The sequence below is a fragment of the Lagenorhynchus albirostris genome, chromosome 1, assembly GCF_949774975.1.
Source record: "Lagenorhynchus albirostris chromosome 1, mLagAlb1.1, whole genome shotgun sequence".
Classification (NCBI taxonomy): domain Eukaryota; kingdom Metazoa; phylum Chordata; class Mammalia; order Artiodactyla; family Delphinidae; genus Lagenorhynchus; species Lagenorhynchus albirostris.
This window is the reverse complement of record NC_083095.1, coordinates 62088790-62113745: the sequence shown is the minus strand read 5'-3', so window position 1 is coordinate 62113745 and position 24956 is coordinate 62088790. Positions and strand designations below refer to the sequence as shown.

The following is a 24956-nucleotide window of genomic DNA, read 5'->3' as shown; positions in this document are numbered from 1 at the left end:
GGTATATTATTCTCATTTTACAGGTGAGGAAACCAAGGATTAAGTAATATTCCTAAGGGGAAAGTACTGGAAAATGGCTTAAGCAGAATTCTACATCTCATCCAGTGGTGCTCTCATGCTTGTTGACTCATTCTTGTTATACACATGCTGTAAGATTTTCAGAGTTTGATAATCCAACTGATACAGGTAACAGATAAATACAAATATATTTTTCTGGCAGCTTGGGGCCTTGAGACCAAGAAAAACCTAAACTCTAATTCCCGTAAGAATTAGAGGTGTCCTTTTTGCTTCATTCAGAGACACTGTATCACACACATGTAAGCAAATATTTAATTAGAAAGGCAAAACATGACTTCCACTAGGAAAATACAGAATCATTTTGACTAGATCTCTGTAAACACAAGTTTTACTAAACTTATTTGATTACTGGGCTTCCATTTCAAAACGAAATGGTAACTGATTAGCATCATCAGGCAAATGATTCCAATCCTATCCAACCCAGCAGGTCACCCACAAATTCAGTTTCCTTTCAATATTTAGATTCACTCCAATTTTCATATTTAGTTACCAGCTGTGGGCCAAATTGCATTCTAACTTTCCTAGATATACCTTTCATTGACTGCACCAGAGCTGCAAGCATGGAAGAATAAGTGGGTCGGAACGGAGCTAATGTTGCGATATCACACTGCTCTCCACGTTGATTTAGAAAAATCTTCAGTTCACTGGTACCTGCCAGAAGTATTTCCATTGGAAGGAACTCAAAGTCTACTTTAACTCTGATGTCAGCTATTGCCAATTGTTAATTATGGGAACTCCATGTTCTTTTATGCATTAATTTATTCAACAAACACCTACTGAGCCCTACTAGGTGCCATGCACTGTGTTAACTATCTAGTACGGTACTTTGTTCATATTCGAGAAACATAAAAATATTTTTGCTTTGCTTTTTATTTGGAGAGATATACTGAAAAATTTTATATCTACCCATGAGAATATTCTATAATGATTATGAAACATGAAATCGAATTTCTGTAATTGATGAAGCCACTATGGAAAACAGTATGGACGTTCCTCAAAAAACTAAAAATAGAACTACCATATGACCCAGCAATTCTACTCCTGGGCATATATCCAAAAAACATGAAAAAAAATTTAAAAGATACATGCACTCTAATGTTCATAGCAGCACTATTTATAATAGCCAAGATATGGAAGCAATCCGTGTCCATCAACAGACTAATGGATAAAGAAGATGTGGTATACAATGAGAAATCACCTCACGCCTGTCAGAATGGCTAACATCAAAAAAACCCCACAAATAACAAATGTTGGAGAGGATGTGGAGAAAAAGGAACACTCATAAACTGTTGGTGGGAATATAAATTGGTGCAGCCACTATGGAAAACAATATGGATGTTTCTCAAAAAACTAAAAATTGAACTACCATATGACCTAGCAATTCCACAGCTGGGTATATATCTGAGAAAAACAAAAACACTAATTCGAACAGATACATGCACCCCATGTACTTAGCAGCATTACTTAGAATTGCCAAGATATGGAAGCAACCTAAGTGTCTATCAACAGATGAATGCATAAAGAAGATGTGGTGTATATACACAATGGAATAATACTCATCCATAAAAAAGAATGAAAACTGATATCACTTATATGTGAAATCTAAAAAATAAAGCAAAATAGTGAATATAGCAAAAAAGAAACAGACTTGTACAGAGAACAATCTAGTGGTTACCAGTGGGGAGAGGGAAGCGGGGAGGGGCAAGATAGAGGTAGGGGATTGAGAAGTACAAGCTATTATGTATAAAGTAAATAAGCTACAAGGATATACTGTACAACACAGGGAATATAGTCAACATTTTATGATAATTATAAATGGAGTATAACCTTTAAAAATTGTGAATCACTATGTTGTATACCTGGACTTTATATTGTACATCAACTATACCTCAATTAAAAAAAATGATGTGTTATATATACACAATGGAATATTACTCAGCCATAAAAAGAATGACATTCTGCTATTTGCAGCCACGTGGATGGACCTAGAAATTATCATGCTTAGTGAAATAAGTCAGACAGAGAAAGACAAATACTGTATGATATTACTTGTATGTGGAATTTAAAAAATAATACAAATGCATGTGTATAACAAAACAGAAACAGATTCACAGATATAGGGAACAAACAAGTGGGTACCAGTGGGGAGAGGGAAGGGGGAGGGGTGCGTTAGGAGTATGGGATTAAGAGATACAAACTACTGTGTATAAAATACATAAGCAGCAAGGATATATTGTACAGTACAGAGAATTATAGCCATTATCTTGTAATAACTCTTAATGGAATATAAACTGTAAAAATACTAAATCTCTATGCTGCCTACCTAAAACATAATATTATAAATCAACACACTTCAATAAACAATTCTTTTCAAAATTAAAAGTCCTTAAGAGGCGTAAATAAAAGAGAAGATCCATTGCCTACACAATGCTCCCAGGCACCACTCTGGGACACTGATTCCTTACTCTCTGAGAGCCCAGAATTACCAACAGATCACCGAGATGACTTATGGCAGCCTCAGCTATTTTTTCTGGAGTTCTTCCATCCAACTACTGACCATAGCTGGCTCTGATTACCTTGTCAGATCATGGACAGAGGTTTTAGGCATTGTTCCTTGGGTAAATAGCTATCAGAGCATGGCCGGTAGGCACAAGCGTGGGGTGTGTGTCAGTGGATTTCCTCCCTCTCTAAAATGAGAGAAGAGCTCTAGGCACACCATGTCCAAAGACAGCACGCTCCACATGCGTCCCTTTACTTGCTTCCCATGGCAAGGGGAACTCGGGTGCATTTTAGAGCCAATGGAATAAGGTGTTGCACTGGATTTCCTCACATGACTGGAAAGCAAACCGGATGAGACCTTTATACAGTGAAGTGAGTGTCCATATCTGGGCCTTAAGAAAAATACTGCTTTTTAAAGAGGATATCCAGTTGCTACATTTAGGTGGGAAAATACCCTTGCTCATCAGGAGATAGATCACTTAAGCTCTCCATTCCTCGAAGTCTTGAAGCATTTTCATAAATTTGAAAAAAGAAGAAAACTCTTCCTTTTATTTGAGAACAAAATGTAAGTGAAAGAAGAGGAATCGGGCTCAAAATTCCACAGTTACACATCTCTTTTAGCTTAGGTATTTCACTAATTTGTCGTTGCAGTTTATTTTACTAAGGCATGATTAGGGACAAAAAGACATCCAAAATATAATTATATTCTTTCTACAATTTACATTTGATGAGCAGGCCTATTTTTAAACAATCTGTGAGTGGAAAATAATTTGCTTTAAACAAACTCTTCCAGATGCTGAGCCACAAAGCTATGTCAACACCAAGTTGCTGTCCAATAACCGCCTGGAGGAACACGGGGCCTCGGGGTGACGGGACGAGACGCTGACCCTGTGCTTTGCCTGCTGGCAGAGCAGGAGGGAAGGTGACTGCGCTGTGGACACAGGAGTGACTACTCAGAGGGGACTGGCAACATGGAAGGAGACTTTGCTTCTTCATGGTTCCAGAAACACAACGATTTTCCCTTAAGCGTCTTCATTACCCACTTTTCTTTATCCCAGTGAAAACAGTGTGGTTTCTAGAAAGAGACCTCTATGTTAATGCTCAGTTCCTTAGAGCTAATAACTGCATTAGGTTTTATTTCCCCTATCCGTAACACAGAGATAGAGCCACTGACCTTATAGGGATAATGGGAGGATTAGGTATCAGGTGCGTGTGAGCACTGTAAAAGGTGGAAGGAGACAGAGCAGTTACCAGAGCGATGCGATTGCAGGGCGGTAGTGGCAGCAATCACCAATTATTTTTTCTTTACATAGTCCTGTATTACCTGATTTGTGAAAACAATTACTTTTGTAATTTACAAAAACGACACAACTTTAAAAAATCAAATAAAGGAAAAAACATGTCAGGCATCTTGCACAGTATCTGGCCTATAGTGGATGTTCTGTAAATGGTAGCTATTATCATTACTTCAAAGTCTCAATTCTGAAAGCAAAAATCTAGGGTTCCTGGCACAGCTGAGTGGAAGACTGAAGTCTATTTTCTGTAAACGATAATAGAGAGGCAACTTGGCTGCTGCCTTAGGCACTGCTGAAAGATAACTATAGGAATGGATTCATACACATAATTCACTTTTCTGCCTACAAGAATCATAGACTGGAAAGAAATAATTTAGGTACTGAACAGCTTCCAGGCAGGATTTCACATGGTAATGCAGGAAAAATTTGAACTTAACTCAATACGTCATCATGAATGTTGACATGCCCTTGAAGCTAGCTTCTCACACGTTCTGAAAAAAGAGCCACACATTCACTCTCTATATAACTCAACTTCTCTCCTTCTGGAAAGAGAGGATTGCAAAGTACAGTCCTATTCACTTTGTGTTGTCTCTACATAATATGACTAAGTTTAAGCATTTGTTAATTGCCTATGGAGAAAATAATCACTAAGCTTTGTGATACTGTACGTGATCTAACTGGTCTCTATTAGATTATTAAGCTCCCAGGATAGAGTGTGTAGAGCTATATTTAGTGGTGTTATCCAAAACAAGAATCAAACCCTGAACTAATTTTTAAAAAATCCTTATCTTTAAAGATTCTACCATCGATGATACATTTGCTATCAGTTCATTGATCCTTAAGTTTTAATCATAGAGCATAGGTGGAAGACTACTCCCTTCTTAGGCTGAACATCTTTAAAGACTAAATAGAGATGAAACAGGCTTTTGCAATTTCCTAAAGGTTTAGTTTCCTATTTGGGGGTGAGAATGATTATGTTCATATGTAACGCCGATAAAAATGACAGAGTAGAAGGATAACCTGTGCCCCATCCACACATCAGAGGCAAATCCTATAGACCTCAAGGGAAGGAAAACATAACCCGTTAGCCAAATAATAACTTTGAAGTAGATTTCAAAGTGGAGAGAAAAACTGGGAAACAATTCATACAAGATTTTGCTCCTGGAGAGAAATTCACATTTTCCAGGCTAGCAGAGAGCATGCCAGCAAAACACCACTTGGCTTAGCATAATTGATAGGGGACTTCTCATTCTTATAAGTGTACAGGAAAAAACGATGCACCTAGTTAGGAGGGAGCAGGACAACAGGCTACAAAGTCACACTTTTGGCAAGACTGGGGATACACACCATCTCCAATGGAGAAATCCCTGGGCAAGCCTAGTCCTAAGCCAAAAAGACTACAGACCAGAACGACACTTTGCTTGGGTTTAGTTTGAAGGATGGGGGGAAATTTGGATCTATCCTGATTTTATCTGAACATGTTTTTATACCCACTGAACCAAACCAGAGCATGACAAAGCTGTGATTACTTTGCTCCCCACAGAAGGTCAAGCGTATTTAGAGACCGGTTTACTTTATTCACTGTGAATTTTAAGATGCTGGCCAAGATTCTGGTATTGGAATTGAAGGAAGTGTGGCAGGGATTATAGTCTTTGACTGATATGGTGGTAATTCTAAAAGTGGAGGCAAGACAAGTACACCTATTGAAATACTTTATACAGAAGCTGGAAGGATATAAGGGAAGTATCAATAAGCAAATTAACCACAATTTCCTTTACATTTCTAGCATAGTTTAGGGCTTACTGGGAGGGACGGCATATTTTATGGATAACATACCTCTGACTGCCTAGAAAATCAGTCCTAGAGCACAGAGGGGTGAACACAGGCAGCTGGAGCCAGCAGCGTACCTGCCATTCCTGGGAAATCCTGTCAGGAATTTCACTGAGGGCCCCAAGAACACAGCACACACAGCCTCTGCTCTCAGCCAGTATTGCCCGTGGATCCCAGCTAGAGGGGCGCCTTTCCTGGACCCCATGATTCAGAGGGCCCCATTCTGGCCCTTTGCCAACTATTCCCTCCCCACAGGGCCAAATGGACATCTACCTACATTCCACAACCTCCTTCTAGACCACGCTCTGTGCACCTGGGACCACGGGAGTCCTTTTGTTCCATCTTTATCACTCTACCATCACCTCCAAGACTTTAAGTGTAATATTAAGAGTCATGTTGACTACTGTTACCCTAGGCTATCTTCCACTACAGATAACTTCTTGGGAACTTTTCATGTTTAAAGGACCACGCAGACTCACCTCCTCAGGCTGACGAAATAGGAAAATCCACAATTACTGTGTACGAATCCATGGTGGTTCAAATCTAAGGCAGGAAGGTAGAAAGGCTGAGCCACAGACCTGTGGCCTGAGAAACTCATACTATTGGCGGAGCAGCAAGAGTTATCTCCCTGCAAAATAAGCCTCTGGGGAAACTGCTCTGCTTTTTGTAAAGGTCATCTGGCCATTCTCCATGCAGCCCATCTATTTAGTGTTTCACCACAGCTGGCAGCTGTAATTGACTGAAAAGGCTGAAAATGAGCTTAGTTCACAGCCTCCAGGTGAAGTGGCCGCGAAGGCTTGATCAAGAATCCACGTTCAATTTATACGACTATTCTTGAGGAAGAATATCTTGATTGTGGTAGAACTCTTTCCAAAGTGGCTTCAAATGTTTTTAGTTTCCTCTTGAACTTCTGCTGCTATATGCAAGTTATTTATAGCAAACAGGTACCCAACTACTATTGTTTATGATAACAGACCTGCATCTAAGTTTAAAGATCTTGTCAATAGGCACTGTAACTAGGCTGCCAGCCCTTAAGCCCTGATAAAGAATTCAGGCTGAATGGATTGCATTGGCAGTTGGGAATGACCTAAGGTGAACCACTGTTCAGTAAGCTGTTTTTGAGCCCACAACTGGGAGTCAGGTGTGACTGTTCATTGCAGCAATATCTCAAGATAGATCTGTCTCTAGTCAACCTTAAGGATTTATAAGATCAATTTGCATCTAGAAATAGTTACCATTGGTTGAGTGCCTATCATGTCCCAGGCTCTGTGTTAAGACCTTTGGGTATACTATCACATTTAAATTCTCATAAAAAGCAGGTCGTAATAATAACTACTAACACTTATTAAACCACCACTACATGACAGACTGTATTGACAGCTTTATATACATGTCTCAACTAACCCTATTACACCATTTGATGTGGCCATTACTATTATTTTTCCCTAACAAAAGAGGAAACCGGGCTATGGTCAGAGTAGGAAGCAGGGGGCTGTCACAAAGTCAGTAACTTAGATGGTCCTGCGGGGCTTGTGTTTCTATCTCCTTATAGAAATACCTTGTTGTAATGCAGTTGGACTGATCACCATCATTTTACCACAGAGGGAACTGCAAGTAACTTGTTCAAGGCCATACTGTTAGGAAATGGTAAAGAGCTTGATGGGTACATCTCTCCGCAAACCCTTATGGCTTTTTGCTCCCCAAACCCATTGCCTTTCTGTTCTAGACAGCTTTGTTTATATATGTTCTCTGATAATTTGCACATAAGGTTTAAGCTCTTTAAGAAATTACAGAGCAGGAAAAATGGGGGTTCCTGCTACTATAAATGAAGTACTAGAACCAGAATTATGCAAGGTTGAGTCCTAAGATGGGTCAGCAAGTCATTCCCACCTGAATTAGCTGAAAAGATTCTCCCTGAGGTGGGTTTAACCCGGCAGAGCCATTAGAACATTTCTTTTGGATTACTTACTTTTCTTTATACGGTTCTGTATTTTCTAAATTTTCTACAGCGAGCAAGTGTTACCTTCTAATGTAAATGTTTACAGATAATACTGGATACATTCTCATGTTAAACATTCAAACGCACCAAGCTCTTCCCTTAAAACTCTTATCTTCCTCTCCCCCCTTCCAGTCTCCTTTCCAGAGGCAGCCAAAGTGAGAAGTTTGTATGAATTCCTCCAGACCTGCACTGTCTTCTAAGGACATCACCATCCACATGAGGCTACTGAGTGCTTGAAATGTCCTAGTTTAAACTGGAACGTGCTTGTAAGCATAAAATACACACTAGATTTGAATATCCAGTATGAATAAAGAGTGTAAAATATCTCATATAATTTGTTTATTGTTTACATTTTGAAATGATAATATTTTGGATATACTGGGTTAAATAATATATAATTTAATTTCATCTGTTTCTTTTTACCTTTTTACATATAGGTGGCACATGTTATATTTCTATTTTTGGACAGCACTGCTTGAGAGTCTAGACCATTTTTAGTACATCTGTACACTTATATGTACATACAGAAATATGTAGTTTTTTTGGTGTCTCCTAACATAAATATGCATTATCTATACATAATTAAAACTTTATACCAGAATTAAAACTTTTTTTCTTAAAAAAGGAAGCATAATCTTTAAATGCTTTAGGCATTAAATTAATTCCTAAAAAAAAAAATTAATTCCTTTCTTCCTCCCTTTCTCTTCCTCTTCCTCTCCCCGCCCACCCACCCCATAATTCTTGACAACCTACAAAGCCTGAGAATGAAGAAAGTATTAATTATTCTTTGCCATACAGATGCTGAAGTGAGCGCACCTAACATTGTTTTGGATTAATTCAACACAGGTACAGATTAACAAAAGGGTATCACTTGTTGTATAAAAGGACGTGCTAGTCAATAGACGTAGGCTTTGGAGTTAATGAGTTCTCTACAAAAGACAGAGAAAACAGCTGCACTTGCCCCAAATGACTGGTAGGTATTTTTAAATGTCTAGATCTGAAATTTGCTATTCTTTTTTAAACATCTTTATTGGAGTATAATTGCTTTACAATGGTGTGTTAGTTTCTGCTTTATAACAAAGTGAATCAGCTATACATATACATATATCCCCATATCTCCTCCTTCTTGCATCTCCCTCCCACCCTCCCTATCCCACCCCTCTAGGTGGTCACAAAGCTGATCTCCCTGTGCTACGCAGATGCTTCCCACTAGCTATCTATTTTATGTTTGGTAGTGTATATATGTCCATGCCACTCTCTCACTTTGTCCCAGCTTACCCTTCCCCCTCCCCATGTCCTCAAGTCCATTCTCTATGTCTGTGTCTTTATTCATGTCCTGCCCCTAGGTTCTTCAGAAACTTTTTTTTTTTTTTTAGATTCCATATATATGTGTTAGCATATGGTATTTGTTTTTCTCTTTCTGACTTACTTCACTCTGTATGGCAGTCTCTAGGTCCATCCACCTCACTACAAATAACTCAATTTCATTTCTTTTATGGCTGAGTAATATTCCATTGTATATATGTGCCACATCTTTATCCATTCATCTGCTGATGGACACTTAGGTTGCTTCCATGTCCTGGCTATTGTAAATAGAGCTGCAATGAACATTGTGGCACATGACTCTTTTTGAATTATTTTTCAGGGTATTTTCAGGGTATACGTCCAGTAATGGGATTCCTGGGTCATATGGTAGTTCTAATTTTAGTTTTTTGAGGAACCTCCATACTGTTCTCCATAGTGGCTGCATCAATTTACATTCCCACCAACAGTGCAAGAGGGTTCCTTTTTCTCCACACCCTCTCCAGCATTTATTGTTTGTAGATTTTTTGATGACGACCATTCTGACTGGTGTGAGGTGATACCTCATTGTATCTCTTCTCTGGAGAAATGTCTATTTAGGTCTTCTGCCCATTTTTGGATTGGGTTGTTTGTTTTTTCATATTGAGCTGCATGAGCTGCTTGTATATTTTGGAGATTAATCCTTTGTCAGTTTGAAATTTGCTATTCTTATCACGTCATTCCTTTCACTCAGATTTTTTTTTGTAATAGGCATAGTCCCATGACCTTATGTTGGGTGACTGACTATGCACTAACTACTTTTCAATTTGATCAATATTGGCACCTTTGACCAATAAAGTGCCACCTCTGATCAGCTACTGAATCCTGACAGATGCTGGAAACAAAATGCTGACATGTGTGACCTATGTGATCTCTGTTTTACCAAGTTCTGACTAGTTGAAGTAATATGACAAATATTTTATAGGGTACCTAATAGATTTTATTTTGTCTAAGTAAATACCTGACAATGAATCCAGTTCAGTGGATTCTGCAAAAGAAACGACCTCAAACAAGTTCCCCATTCTCCCCCACTTAGAAAAATGGCTGTATATACATAAACTATTTACACAGACCACACTCGTGTCAATGAACTATAGGAGCACGTGCACATGTAGCATTCTTGTGTTGGGCTGGAAGGGTGTTTACCATGTTCTAGCAAGGCCTCAGCATGTGCAAAACATTAGCAGCTCTTACATGGCCTCAGTGTAGAACCTCCCTGAGGGCAGAGGAGAGAAAAAGAACATTAGGCATGAGCAGGGGTGCTGTGATACTTCGTTATTTTCATTCCTGTGAGTGCTTCTTGGTGCTCTGTCCCATTTGTGTTCCTCTGCTTGCATGCTGTCTTGATAAAGGACTGCAGTTTGAAGGCCTGTGTATTCTTTTTTTTTTTTTTTGCGGTACGCAGGCCTCTCACTGTTGTGGCCTCTCCCGTTGCGGAGCACAGGCTCCAGACGCGCAGGCTCAGCGGCCATGGCTCACGGGCCCAGCCGCTCCGCGGCATGTGGGATCTTCCCGGACCGGGGCACGAACCCATGTCCCCTGCATCGGCAGGCGGACTCTCAACCACTGCACCACCAGGGAAGCCCAGGCCTGTGTATTCTTTTGCTCACTCCTTGCTGCCCCAAGACAAGCTTCCAAATGGGTAAAAATGGGACACTGAATGGGGAGCCCCAAGTTTTCTTCTAGCTGGTAATTCTCCCAGCCAAATTTTCCTTGAGCAGATTCCATGGGGGTTGTCTTTAATGCTCCATATTGACAGGACATTTAAAAGTGTTTCTTTTTATTTGTTCCTGGTCCTTGCCATCTTTTCCCATCATTCAAGGAAGAATAGAGAAAAAGCAAAACAGAAACAGAGACTAGGGCAATACAGGATTTTTCAACCTTTTCTGAAGTGCTATATATCTCTGCAATTAAGACAATCTTTTGAAACTTAAAACAAAAAAATCTTCCTTAATTAGGATTGACATCCTCTGAGTAGATACCTTCTGCTGTAGCAGGCCAACCCTGTCCTCCGCAGCTCTTGGCAGTTACAGGTGAGTAGGGGCCCCCTCTCCGTTCCCACACCCCTGCTCAAGAAGCTGCCAGGGAGCTCTCAGGCAGTAGCAGCAGGCAGGAAGTGGGGTGGGAGTGAGAGGGGGTCTCCACCCATTAGCAGATGCTTAAGTAGTAGGCAGGGGAACTTTTCTATGGAGAAATTCAGGTCAGCAGATACTCCAAACCAATTTATACCATGTGCTACCCAGTTGTGGAAGTAAATTCAAATGCTAAGAAAGGACCTGGACTGCCAATCCCCTTATTTTTTCCCTACCTTGGGCTTGGCACCCAAAAGAATAAAACAAGAACAGTTGGACTTGGTGGTTTAAAGGGAATTATTCGGCAACTTCGAGGAAGTGAAGGCAGCACAGACCAAGGCAAGCTGTCTTCATGGAACATCATGTACCAGTGACTAAATGTCAAGACCCATCATTTCCAAGTGGTGACGTCTACACAGGTTTAGTAGTATGCTCATTCAGATTTAACCAAAAGACAAGCTTGACAGATTATCAGAATCTTTGGGGGAGGGCAGTGTGTGGAGTCAGGAAAAGTGTGAGGTAATTTTACAAATGACTTCATAATTTTTTTTTAAAAGCACAGCAATATTATCATCCTAGTGGTTTTTGCTATAGTCTATTCTAGTAAAATGTGAAATAGAAGTTCTGCCAAAAGTACAGAAAACATTTCCAAACAAGTCATTATAGATTACATTACAACTCTAAAATAAAAATGTCTAAACATGTGTTTGTCCATTAGACTTTTTTTTAAAATTAATTTTTATTGGAGTATGGTTGCTTTATGGCGTCCATCAGAATTTAGTGCATTTTTGTTAACGCTTTCCTTGTGGAAGAAATTTGACTTTTTCTTATGCTACTTCCTTAACAATAAGTTACTATGGCTTTAACAAGTGGCTATGGCCTGGGTTCATAATTTGATGTTATATTCTGAAAAATAATTTTTACATTCCATCAACAACAGGAAAACATTAAATGATTACCTCTGTAAATTTGTTCCGATTGGCTTGCAAGCCAACTTTTACTACCTCAAAAGGGTTGACCACAATGGCTTCTGTTAGTCCAGATCCCAATCCAGCAATGGCAAAGGTCTAGAAAAATTAAGTCAATCAATACTTTAAAACAAGTCATCATGTGTATGGGGTTAAACATCCTACTCATTACACTATGCAGCTGAATGTTATAATGAGAATGGAGAAACTCACATAAATGCACCATATACCATTACTAAACAGCTTTAGATCTTGATTAGATGCTGACAATTCATGAAGAAGAAATTACAGAAGCCACAAACCACATCCTGACAATTCAAAATAAAATGTCAAAGCCCCATCAACAATGACTTTGTCCTTTAATGAAAAAAAAGGTTGTTTTACTTATTTAAGGTGCATGCTAAAACATCTGCACATGTAACAACTAAAAGAGAGTTTGACTCAAAAAAGGAGAGCTTCACTTTTAAACACCTACTTAAATACATTTATTGAGCATATAAGAAATTCAAGGAGGAGAACCACAAATAAAATGCTTATAAAAAGCTAAATTTCAGGTAACCAAACAGTATAGCCAAAAATATTTAAATGTATAGCCATATTCTTAGAGTCATTATTCTAGGAAATTAAGAAACAAAAAAAAACAGTTTAAAATTAATCCTTTATCTGACTTTTTAAACTGATAATTGCCCTATTCTTCTAGAACTAGAAGCTGAGGAATAAAAGTTGAGGTCAGAGATAAATAGGTTGTCTTGAAGGGCTCAGATAAAATCTAGAACATTTATCAAAAGGTGGCTGTGGGGCTTCCCTGGTGGCGCAGTGGTTGAGAGTCCGCCTGCCGATGTGGGGGACACGGGTTCGTGCCCTGGTCCGGGAAGATCCCATGTGCCGCGGAGTGGCTAGGCCCGTGAGCCATGGCTGCTGAGCCTGCGCGTCCGGAGCCTGTGCTCCGCAACGGGAGAGGCCACAACAGTCAGAGGCCCGCGTATTGCAAAAAAAAAAAAAAAAAGGTGGCTGTGTATCAGGTTCTTATTTGTTATCTGTTAAGAACTTCTGCAGTAGGAAAGAAGAACTTTCTAGAATTTTCCACTGAGTAGAATGCTTAAAGGATTTTCAGAAACTTTGTATCAAAAATAACCACAACTACTAAAACACACACACACACACACACAGCAGGAAAACAAAATGAAACAAAGCCTCAAACCTTCAAAAGAGATGCTGAAAAAAATAATTCTTTGGTGCTGAAGCTCTAATTTCAGGGGAAGAGGTAATACTGTATACAACTAGGAGAAAAAGAAAAGTCAATGAAGAGTAAAGAAGAGACGCTTGTATTCAGAGTCTCTAATTTCTTCAAAGTAGGAGACTAAAAGAGAAAAGGGAGAAAGGAATGTTCTATAACCTTAGAAGGGGAGGCAAGGTGGAACCAGGGCAGGATCCAGAGCCAGGAGGTCTGGGTTTAGGTTCTGGTTTTGCCACTTTATTGGCTGTGTGACCAGAGATGCCATGTACAGTAGTTTGGGCACAAAGTTACATGTGGAGGCTGAAATCAGCCTGCAGCCTACTTGCCAAGCCAGAAAGGCATCAGTCAGGAGAAAGGGGCACCTTTTCATAATCCACACAAAAACACCGTGTGTGTTAGCTGCAGCTCTGTGTTTAAATCACTGAGTCTTTTAAAGAAGATGTGGTACATATATTCAGTGGAATATTACTCAGACATTCAAAAGAATGAAATAATGTCATTTGCGGCAACATGGATGGACATGGAGATTGTCATACGAAGTGAAGTAAGTCAGACAGAGAAAGACAAATATCACATGATATCACTTACACACAGAATCTTAAAAAAATGATACAAATGAACTTATTTACAAAACAGACTCACAGACTTAGAGAACGAATTTATGGTTATGGTCGGGGGGAAGGTTAGGGGAGGGGGATAGATTGGGAGTTTGGGATTGACATGTACACACTGCTATATTTAAAATAAAATGCCTTTCCATGAAAAAAAAATCACTGAGTCTTTTATAAGCCACTGTTTTCTCATCTGTAAAATGGACACAACAATATCTAATCTTTGATTTAATAAGGTTATTCTGAGGGTCAAAATAATGTGTGAAGGCCTTTTGTAAAGCGCTGTACAAAACCATTGTTACTGTTGCATGATGAGGAAGAATGGGATTGTATACAGATTCTAGGAGAGAGGGGATAACTAATGTTTTCCTTTCATGCCCCTTTATTACAATTTTAAACATATTTGTATAGGGTGACAGACAAAATATTTTATTCATTTACCTCAGACTTCCATCATGGAATCCAAAGGCAGAAAAAAAAAAAATACTAGTCCCAAACTCTTCTGACTGAAAAAGCTAAAATCCAGATGTTCAAGTTTTTATTACTATACGCAATCTTCCAAGTAATTCACTTTTTTGTTCTTCTATAAAACTCAGCTACATTTGCTGTCAGAACTAGTGTTCGGCAGTCCCTCGTCAAAAGAATTGATCAGCTATCAGCGGATCATGTTACTCAGATTGTTCCAGAGACCAGCGGTAACTGTTGGGTTCCCAGCCTCCCAGGCTTTTCATGTAAGAGCACTAGGGGACATTTAATGGCTGTTTAAGTGTCTAGCTGTATCAAAAAGAAACTGTAATAAATGAGTTCAAGAAAAGAGAAAAACTGTATACAGTTTGCATGAATTCGGTGAGAGGAGCTGAAGTAGCCAAGTGCTTTTCTGTTTGAATTCTCAAGACAGAAGTGCAGTCTCTCACATGGTACCAATGCTTGACACAGGATCAGCCATGGCCCTCTGGAAACTGTATTTTACTGTCCTTTGCTAGGAAGATTTTTTTTTTTTTTTTAGAATTGGCTTCTTCTTTTTTTTAAAAATTTATTTGTTTTATTTATTTATTTTTGGCTGTGTTGGGTCTCCGTTGCTATGCACGGGCTTTCTCTAGTTGCAGAGAGGGGCTACTCTTCACCGCGGTGCACGGGCTTCTCATTGTGGTGGCTTCTCTTGTTGCAGAGCATGAGCTCTAGGCACGCAGGCTTAAGTAGTTGTGGTTCGCAGGCTCTAGAGCACAGGCTCAGTAGTTATGGCGCATGTGCTTAGTTGCTCCGCAGCTTGTGGGATCTGCCAGGACCAGGGCTTGAACCCGTGTCCCCTGCATTGGCAGGCGGATTCTTAACCACTGTGCCACCGGGGAAGCCCTGCTAGGAAGTTTTTAACCCTCTTTTTAACAAGATGTTTTCAAAGTAAAGGGAGACAGTCAGGGAAGACACTGAGGAATTAAAAAAAAATCTCAGCTTATTTCAGGACTCATGCTACCACTTCTCCTTCCATGAGAGGCCGCTTCACAGCCCCCTTGTTTAAGCAGGAGGCTGGACCAGAGGTTTCTTTGTCATAAAACAAAGTGACACTATTAGGTTTCTTAATTGGATCCTTCCTAGAAAGGGAGTATGTATGATTTTTTAAATAGCAGCTACTTCTTAATGAATCTTTAGAAATAAAGTAATGAAAGAGTTGAAGCTCAGAACTCTGCCCCTCTGGCTGAGTTCTAAGGTGCATTCCAGCAGGTAAACTGGGGTATTTTCCTGGACGTTGGAAGACACATTGCCAATTGGAGGGCCAATGCAGATTTAGTTTAGTTTAGTTTAGTTTTGTTTTGCTTTGCAGGTTTGGGGGAGAAATTAGTGCATTGGCGCTCTCTGGGGCTCTCGCTGCATGCATATTGATAGAACCTATTTGGTCAATATTATTTAACTTGTTTTGTGAAAAGCAGCGAAATCACAAAGAAGGAAAGGAGTGGCATCGGCAAATGTTCAAATCACCAAATGACTTTCATGTAATAGTTGACATGTGTCATTGTAAGATCACTGTTCTCCCCAACTATAAAAGGCCCCTCAGCCTGCATCTGACCACAGAGTGACCTGAAGTCCTATAGTTAATACAACTTGAGCAAAAGCTGCAAAAGTGACCTGTTAGGAAATAATTCTAGGTACAGTGACTTTCACATAAATAGATATGTGCAGTATGTATGTAAACATACACATGTTTTGGCTTCAAAAGAGTCTTTGACAAATGTACTCTTTATATTCTTGACCATATCTCATATGGGCCTTTCCACACGTATCATTATTATCATAAATTCATCACTGGGAGTTATAAAATGGCCAAATTGTGAGTTATTAGGAAGATGGCTTTCAACAAGTAGCTGAACATTGAATAACTCGAATTCATATTTTAGTAGCTGAGCTTGGGGAATCAAAAGGGTTTTTGTTTCCAGATTTTGCTGTATGAAATAACACACACACTTAAGTATAATAAATACTCTCACTTACCAATGCTGGTGACAGTGACACATATCCTAGCAATTTCTTGTACTGCTCAAAGGTGAAAAACTGTGAAACAAGACCAAACCCAGAGATTTATAACAATTTCCTGCAACAAACCTTTTAATTGACTCAAATTTCTTTAGTAAATCATTATATTCACCAGCATTCTAAAAAACGATAAACCATCAAACACAGTTTTTAATCCAGTCTTGGGTAGTTGCTATTGAATCTTACTTGAACATTCACATTTTCAAATGCAGCTATAATAGCCTACAGAAGAGCTGATGGAATCTTTTATAGCAGTAAATGAACCATACAGCTTCCATTTACCATGACCATTTTCAGTTTCCCCAGACATCAATAGACTCCTTTTTTATGGCAGTGATTCAAAATTATAGGCATAGAGACCTGAAATCTTTGGTCTCCTATGTTTTCTCTATGGCCTGCTTTCCCAGTGAATGCCCAATTTTCTAACCCATTTGTAAAAGACATCCACTTCTCAGCTTTAACTCGCATTTATACTGCTGTGTATCTCTACTGTTCCATGGGATTTCTAAACACTCAGTGATGACGAAGATGCCATGATAAACTAGGGAAGGACCCAACAAGGACATCTAGTCCATCCCCTGCCTGAAAGTAAGACTGTCCTCAACCTCAGTGAAGAAAGAGAGCTGCTTATTCCTTCCTTAAAAATCTGACGATGATGAAGATTTTGTTGGTACCTTCAGTAGATGATGTTTAATATAATTTTCTCTGTAAATGGATTTCAGTGGAGGCAAATCTAATCAATCACTTTGTATAATATGTTCCAAATAAAGTTTTCTCCTCTCTTTTTATATTATATATTTTGGACAACGATCTGCTTGAACATGATGGTTTGCTCCTGGGGTACTCTGTTAGGTAGCTGCCAACATCACTGATAAAACACACTCTTAGGTCCTGCTGGGGTCTGATTCTCAAGACCTCAGAAATGGCCTGGGTATTTTATGGTCTTAATATGTCTTCTACTCTATTACTTTATAACCCAGTACTATGGGGCAAGAAATAAATATAGATTTGAGAGCCAAATAATATTCTGTTGTTACAAAGAGGTAGTTCTATGTAAACATGGCTCTCATGTGTCTTTGGGCAGTTCCAGAGTCATTGCCATCACCAGATAGATGGATTCTCTTAAAGACTCAGTAACTATTTTTGTGCTATGTTCCTTTAAACCAACTCTGGATGTAGATTTCTGTAGAACAGGAATTCATTCATTCACTCATTCAACAAATATTTCTTGGTTCTACGCACTGGGGATGCAGCAGTAAACACAGAGAAACCTCTGTCTTCTTGGTCTAACATTCCAGTGGATGGTGATAACCCTGAAACTATCCTAGTGTTCAAATAATACCACCAGGAGCCACAACAGGTTTGATGAGTGATGCACTAGAAACGATTAAAAGGAAAAGGGTTATGATCTTGGGTTTAAAAAATAATTTATTTTTCTTCCTTTTCATGGTCATCATCGTAACTATTCTTTGATAACCACCCTGCGTGGATTTTGACATAAGCAGTCCTAGGTTTGAATCCTGAATTAGCTATGGAGGCATAGCTTGACCTTTCTAACCCTGAAGAACACAAAACTTCTAGAGTAGTCCTTAAATAAGAGAACTTGAGTAAGATTTCTTGACATTCCTGGCACATAGGAGACTTTCAGAAAATCTTAGTTTCCATTTCCTTTCTTCACTTTGGATACTAAAGGAACCATCGATCCCTTATGTACATGTATCATTCATGAGAGCTTGCTGTGGTGTAGGAAACATGCTAAGGCCTTTGGATGTGCTACTGCATTTAATCCATACAACATCACCAGGTAACAGGTTAGAGTACAACCATGATTCCCACTTGTAGATACCTGTCCTGCAGCTAGTGAATGGAAGGATTGAGATTTCTCCCTAAGTCTAACTCCAAAGCCTGGGTATGCTCTTAACCACTACACTACACTGTACTGCTCACTGCTGAGCCATGATTTTTTAGTGGTTTGGAAAGAGGTTCTCTGTGATAGAGTTTTCTTTCTGCTGAGGTCTTCTTGCCTTCCCTGACCTTGGAAGCTGAGTCCTGTAAGGCAGAAGATTTCAAACTTTTTTGACCACAATCTACTATTTACCATATTTATCATAATCTATTTACCCAGCACAGGTGCACATGCACATGTAGTACACACTCATATTTATAACTGAAACAAAACATTGCTGTAAAACAATGTTTAGCTCTTCACTATGTGTAATGCATTCTGTTTCTACTCTATTTCATCAAAAAATTTTCTGGTGAACCACTACATCTAGTGACCCATCAAATTGATTTCAGGACTCACAGGTCATGACCCATACTTTGGAAACACTGCTCTAAGGGGTCTATGTGGGTTCGGGAAAGTTCTGGGAGATGATGGACCTCACAGAATGCCTCACTACCTTGCTCCCTTCCAGTGTGAGGATGCATTTTTTTTTTCCTTCTGACTTTCTGTCATGACAAAGAATTAAGGAACAAATTGAGATCTCAAAGGAGAAGTGTGGGGACATAGACTTGACCTGTCACTCTAAGCAATTCTCACAGGCAATTCCAAGTCTACACTTTGGGGCAATTCTAGGCTTTTCATTTCCCCATCTCTAAAACTGTTTTAAAAAAACTACCACCAGCTGGTTGGTACTCATCAGCAGTCTGGCTGGAAGATTCTGGTGAATGGCTAGGATGAAGTGATTCAGGTTCCTACAAATAAAGAAGCCTCACAGATCAGAGGTAAGTTGCTAATGTATTAAATTCAAAAGTAATGAACAGGGACTCCCCTGGTGGCGCAGTGGATAAGACTCTGCGCTCCCAATGCAGGGGGCCTGGGTTCGATCCCTGGTCTGGGAGCTAGATCCCACACGCATGCTACAACTAGGAGTTCGCATGCCACAACTGAGGAGCCCGTGAGGTGCAACTAAGGAGCCCGCCTGCTGCAACTAACACCCAGCGCAACCAAATAAATAAATAAATATTAAAGAAAAGTAGTGAACAATATATATTACATATTCTAATAAGCAAATAGTGCTTCAAACTAAAAATAAAAAATCTTGTTTTAATTTCTACCTTTGCAACCAAAGTCTAATTTACTGAATATAAAATAAAATATTATCTCAAGAAAGGAAATATTAAAATCTTTTAAAATGGATTTTCAATAATAGTAAATAACATAATGTCATAGTTTGAAACCAATATTAAATAAAAATATTCATTCATTCAACAAATATTTACTGGATGCCTCCCATGTGCAAAGCTTAGAAGACATTATACTACAACTATATTCTTAAGAACTAGTAGATTAGTTGTTACTTTAATTCCTTTCTATAGAGCACTACTCTTTTACTTCCTTCATGATATTTCTTAATATTTCTCATCCACAACACTAGTTAGTGCAGAGATGTGATAAAGGTACCCTATCACATAAGGCATGAGGTTACACTCTAAGGATGAAATTAGGAGGGTCAACGTGTAATAACGTCACCTACCCAGAGTCATGCAAATGTGTGACTTAAGAGGTTTGAAAACATTCGTAGTCAGTCAAGGCTTTTGGAACCTTGAATATAAAATCTTGAATCCAAATTAATATGCTATATATAACCTATAAAGTGGAACCTTGAAATTGGTAGTCTGGTTGGATTTATCCCAGGAAAGGGGCTGGACCTTGGGGACAGGCCGTGTGGTCCCTGGAGAAGTGTCAAGTTGTGCTTCGGCAGGGGAGGTGGGTACAGTTTGCCTGGGCGACCCAGCCCTCCGGACGGCACTTTCCCCTTTGCTTTCATCCACGCTCACTAAGCAGTCTGATCACTAAGCTGACCTCCCAGATCGTCTATTCTGGGAGGCAGTTAAATTACGTGGAAACAGTTTGATCCACTTGGGTCTTACTTTTAACAAGTGGGACCTGAGCAGTGCTCAGACTAGGGTTAACTATTCCGCAATACAGAGGCAAACACCTTCTGGGTACACCTCTCAATACCCTGTGCATTTCTTTTCTTTTTTTTTTTTTGCATTACAATTTTTTTAAACATCTTTATTGGAGTATAATTGCTTTACAGTGGGGTGTTAGTTTCTGCTTTATAACAAAGTGAATCAGCTATACGTATACATATATCCCCATATCCCCTCCCTCTTGCGTCTCCTTCCCACTCTCCCTATCCCATCCCTATAGGTGGTCACAAAGAACTGAGCTGATCTCCCTGTGCTATGTGGCTGCTTCCCACTAGCTATCTAGTTTACATTTGGTAGTATATATAAGACCATGCAACTCTCTCACTTCATCCCAGCTTCCCCTTCCCCTTCCCCGTGTCCTTAAGTCCATTCTCTACGTCTGCATCTTTATCCCTGTCCTGCCCCTAGATTCTTCATAACCCTTTTTTTCTTTGAGATTCCATATATATGTATTAGCATACGGTATTTGTTTTTCTCTTTCTGACTTACTTCACTCTGTATGACAGACTCTAGATCCATCCATCTCACTACAAATAACTCCATTTCGTTTCTTTTTATGGCTGAGTAATATTCCATTGTATATATGTGCCACATCTTCTTTATCCATTCATCTGTTGATGGACACTTGGTTGCTTCCATGTCCTGGCTATTGTAAATAGAGCTCCCATAAACATTGTGGTACATGACCCCTTTTGAATTATGGTTTTCTCAGGGTATATGCCCAGTAGTGGGATTGTTGGGTCATATGGCAGTCCTATTTTTAGTTTTTTAAGGATCCTCCATACTGTTCCCCATAATGGCTTTATCAATTTACATTCCCACCAAGAGTGCAAGAGGGTTCCCTTTTCTCTACACCCTCTCCAGTATTTATTGTTTGTAGATTTTTTCAAGATGGCCATTCTGACTGGTGTGAGGTGATACCTCATTGTAGTTTTGATTTGCATTTCTCTAATGATTAGTGATGTTGAGCATTCTTTCATGTGTTTGTTGCCAATCTGTATATCTTCTTTGGGGAAATGTCTATTTAGGTCTTCTGCCCATTTTTGGATTGGGTTGTTTGTATTTTTGATCCTTTGTCAGTTGCTTCATTTGTAAATATTTTCTCCCATTCTGAGGGATGTCTTTTCGTCTTATTTATGGTTTCCTTTGCTGTGCAAAAGCTTTTAAGTTTCATTAGGTCCCATTTGTTTATTTTTGTTTTTATTTCCATTTCTATAGGTGGTGGGTCAAAAAGGATCTTGCTGTGACTTACGTTATAGAGAGTTCTGCCTATGTTTTTCTCTAAGAGTTTTATAGTCTAGCCTTATATTTAGGTCTTTAATCCATTTTGAGTTTATTTTTGTTTATGGTGTCAGGGAGTGTTCTAATTTCATTCTTTTAAATGTAGCTGTCCAGTTTTCGCAGCATCACTTATTGAAGAGGCTGTCTTTTCTCCATTGTATATTCTTGCCTCCTTTATCAAAATTAAGGTGACCATATGTGTGTGGGTTTATCTCTGGGCTTTCTATCCTGTTCCATTGACGTATATTTCTGTTTTTGTGCCAGTACCATACTGTCTTAATTACTATAGCTTTGTAGTATAGTCTGAAGTCAGGGAGCCTGATTCCTCCAGCTCCGTTTTTCTTTCTCAAGATTGCTTTGGCTATTCGGGATCTTTTGTGTTTCCATACAAATTGTGAAATTTTTTGTTCTAGTTCTGTGAAAAATGCCATTGGTAGTTTGATAGGGATTGCATTGAATCTGTAGATTGCCTTGGATAGTACAGTCACTTGCACAATGTTGATTCTTCCAATCCAAGAACATGGTATATCTCTCCATCTGTTTGTATCATCTTTAATATCTTTCATCAGTGTCATAGTTTTCTGCATGCAAGTCTTTTGTCTCCTTAGGTAGGTTTATTCCCATATATTTTATTCTTTTTCTTGCAATGGTGAATTGGAGTGTTTCCTTAATTTCTCTTTCAAATTTTTCATCATTAGTGTATAGGAATGCAAGAGATCTCTGTGCATTAATTTTGTATCCTGCTACATTACCAAATTCATTGATTAGCTCTACAAATTTTCTGGCAGCATCTTTAGGATTCTCTATGTATAGTATCATGTCATCTGCAAACAGTGACAGCTTTACTTCTTCTTTTCCAATTAGGATTCCTTTTATTTCTTTTTCTTCTCTGATTGCTGTGGCTAAAACTTCCAAAACTACGCTGAATAATAATAGTGAGAGTGGGCAACCTTGTCTTGTTCCTGACCTTAGTGGAAATGGTTTCAGTTTTTCACCATTGAGAATGATGTTGGCTGTGGCTTTGTCATATATGGCCTTTATGTTGTTGAGGTAAGTTCCCTCTATGCCTACTTTCTGGAGGGTTTTTATCATAAATGGGTGTTGAATTTTGTCAAAAGCTTTCTCTGCATCTATTGAGATGATCATATGGTTTTTAATCCTTTAAGTTGTTAATATGGTTTATCACATTGCTTGATTTGCATATATTGAAGAATCCTTGCATTCCTGGGATAAACCCCACTTGATCGTGGTTATGTGATCCTTTTAATGTGCTGTTGGATTCTGTTTGCTAGTATTTTGTTGAGGATTTTCGCATCTATGTTCATCAGTGATATTGGCCTGTAGTTTTCTTTCCTTGTGACATCTTCGTCTGGTTTTGGTATCAGGGTGACAGTGGCCTCATAGAATGAGTTTGGGAGTGTTCCTCCCTCTGCTATATTTTGGAAGAGTTTGAGAAGGATAGGTGTTAGCTCTTCTCTGAATGTTTGATAGAATTCACCTGTGAAGCCATGTGGTCCTGGGCTTTTGTTTGTTGGAAGATTTTTAAATCACAGTCTCAATTTCAGTGCTTGTGATTGGTCTGTTTATATTTTCTATTTCTTCCTGCTTCAGTCTCAGAACGTTGTGCTTTTCTAAGAATGTGTCCATTTCTTCCAGGTTGTCCATTTTACTGGCATATAGTTGCTTGTAGTAATCTCTCATGATCCTTTGTATTTCTGCAGTGTCAGTTGTTATTTCTCCTTTTTCGTTTCTAATTCTACTGATTTGAGTCTTCTCCGTTTTTTTCTTGATGAGTCTGGCTAATGGTTTATCAATTTTGATTATTTTCTCAAAGAACCAGCTTTTAGTTTTACTGATCTTTGCTATTGTTTCCTTCATTTCTTTTTCATTTATTTCTAATCTGATATTTATGATTTCTTTCCTTCTGCTGACTTTGGGGGTTTTGTTCTTGTTTCTTTAATTGCTTTAGGTGTAAGGTTAGGTTGTTTATCTGAGATGTTTCTTGAGGTAGGATTGTATTGCTATAAACTTCCCTCTTAGAACTGATTTTGCTGCATCCCATAGGTTTTGGGTTGTCGTGTTTCATTGTCATTTGTTTCTAGGTATTTTTTGATTTCCTCTTTGATTTCTTCAGTGATTTCTTGGTTATAAAGTAGTGTATTGTTTAGCCTAAATGTGTTTTTATTTTTTACAGATTTTTTTCCTGTAATTGCTATCTAGTCTCATAGCATTGTGGTCAGAAAAGATACTTGATACAATTTCAATTTTCCGAAATTTACCAAGGCTTAATTTATGACCAAAGATATGATCTATCGTGGAGAATGTTCCATGAGCACTTGAGAAGAAAGTGTATTCTGTTGTTTTTGGATGGAATGTCTTATATATATCAATTAAGTGCATCTTGTTAATGTATCATTTAAAGCTTGTGTTTCCTTCTTTATTTTCATTTTGGATGGTCTGTCCATTGGTGAAAGTGGGGTGTTAATGTCCCCTACTATGATTGTGTTAATGTCAATTTCCCCTTTTATGGCTGTTAGCATTTGCCTTATATATTGAAGTGTTCCTATGTTGGGTGTATAAATATTTACAATTGTTATATCTTCTTCTTGGATTGATCCCTTGATCATTATGTAGTGTCCTTCTTTCTCTCTTGTAATAGTCTTTATTTTAAAGTCTATTTTTGCCTTGTATGAGAATTGCTACTCCAGCTTTCTTTTGATTTCCATTTGCATGGAATATCTTTTTCCATCCCCTCACTTTCAGTCTGTATGTGTCCCTAGGTCTGAAATCGGTCTCTGTAGACAACATATGTATGGGTCTTGTTTTTTTACCCATTCAGCCACTCTATGTCTTTTGGCTGGAGCATTTAATCCATTTACATTTAAGGTAATTATCAATATGTATGTTCCTATTACCATTTTCTTAATTGTTTTGGGTTTTTTTTATTGTAGGTCTTTTCCTTCTCTTGTGTTTCCTGCGTAGAGAAGTTACTTTAGCATTTTTTGTAAAGTTGGTTTGGTGGTGCTGAATTCTCTTAGCTTTTGCTTCTCTGTAAAGGTTTTAATTTCTCCATCAAATCTGAATGAGATCCTTGCTGGGTAGAGTAATCTTGGTTGTAGGTTTTTCCCTTTCATCACTTTAAACATGTCCTGCCACTCCCTTCTGGCTTGCAGAGTTTCTGGTGAAAGATCATCTGTTAACCTTATGGGGATTCCCTTGTATGTTATTTGTTGCTTTTCCCTTGCTGCTTTTAATATTTTTCCTTTGTATTTAATTTTTG

The 24956-nt window shown here is 38.7% G+C and overlaps 1 protein-coding gene across 3 annotated transcripts in view; it reads right to left on the bottom strand.

Annotated features, from left to right (window-relative positions):
- Positions 1–24956, bottom strand: part of SLC25A21 (solute carrier family 25 member 21) — a 534640-nt gene that overhangs the window by 42155 nt on the left and 467529 nt on the right. For all 3 annotated transcript variants that reach the window (XM_060143361.1, XM_060143344.1, XM_060143352.1), the window contains 2 exons: positions 16415–16474; positions 12074–12181 (listed from right to left, as the gene is read on the bottom strand). In XM_060143361.1, coding sequence (XP_059999344.1) covers positions 12074–12181; positions 16415–16474 — 168 coding nt within the window. The remainder of the gene's footprint in view (positions 1–12073; positions 12182–16414; positions 16475–24956) is intronic.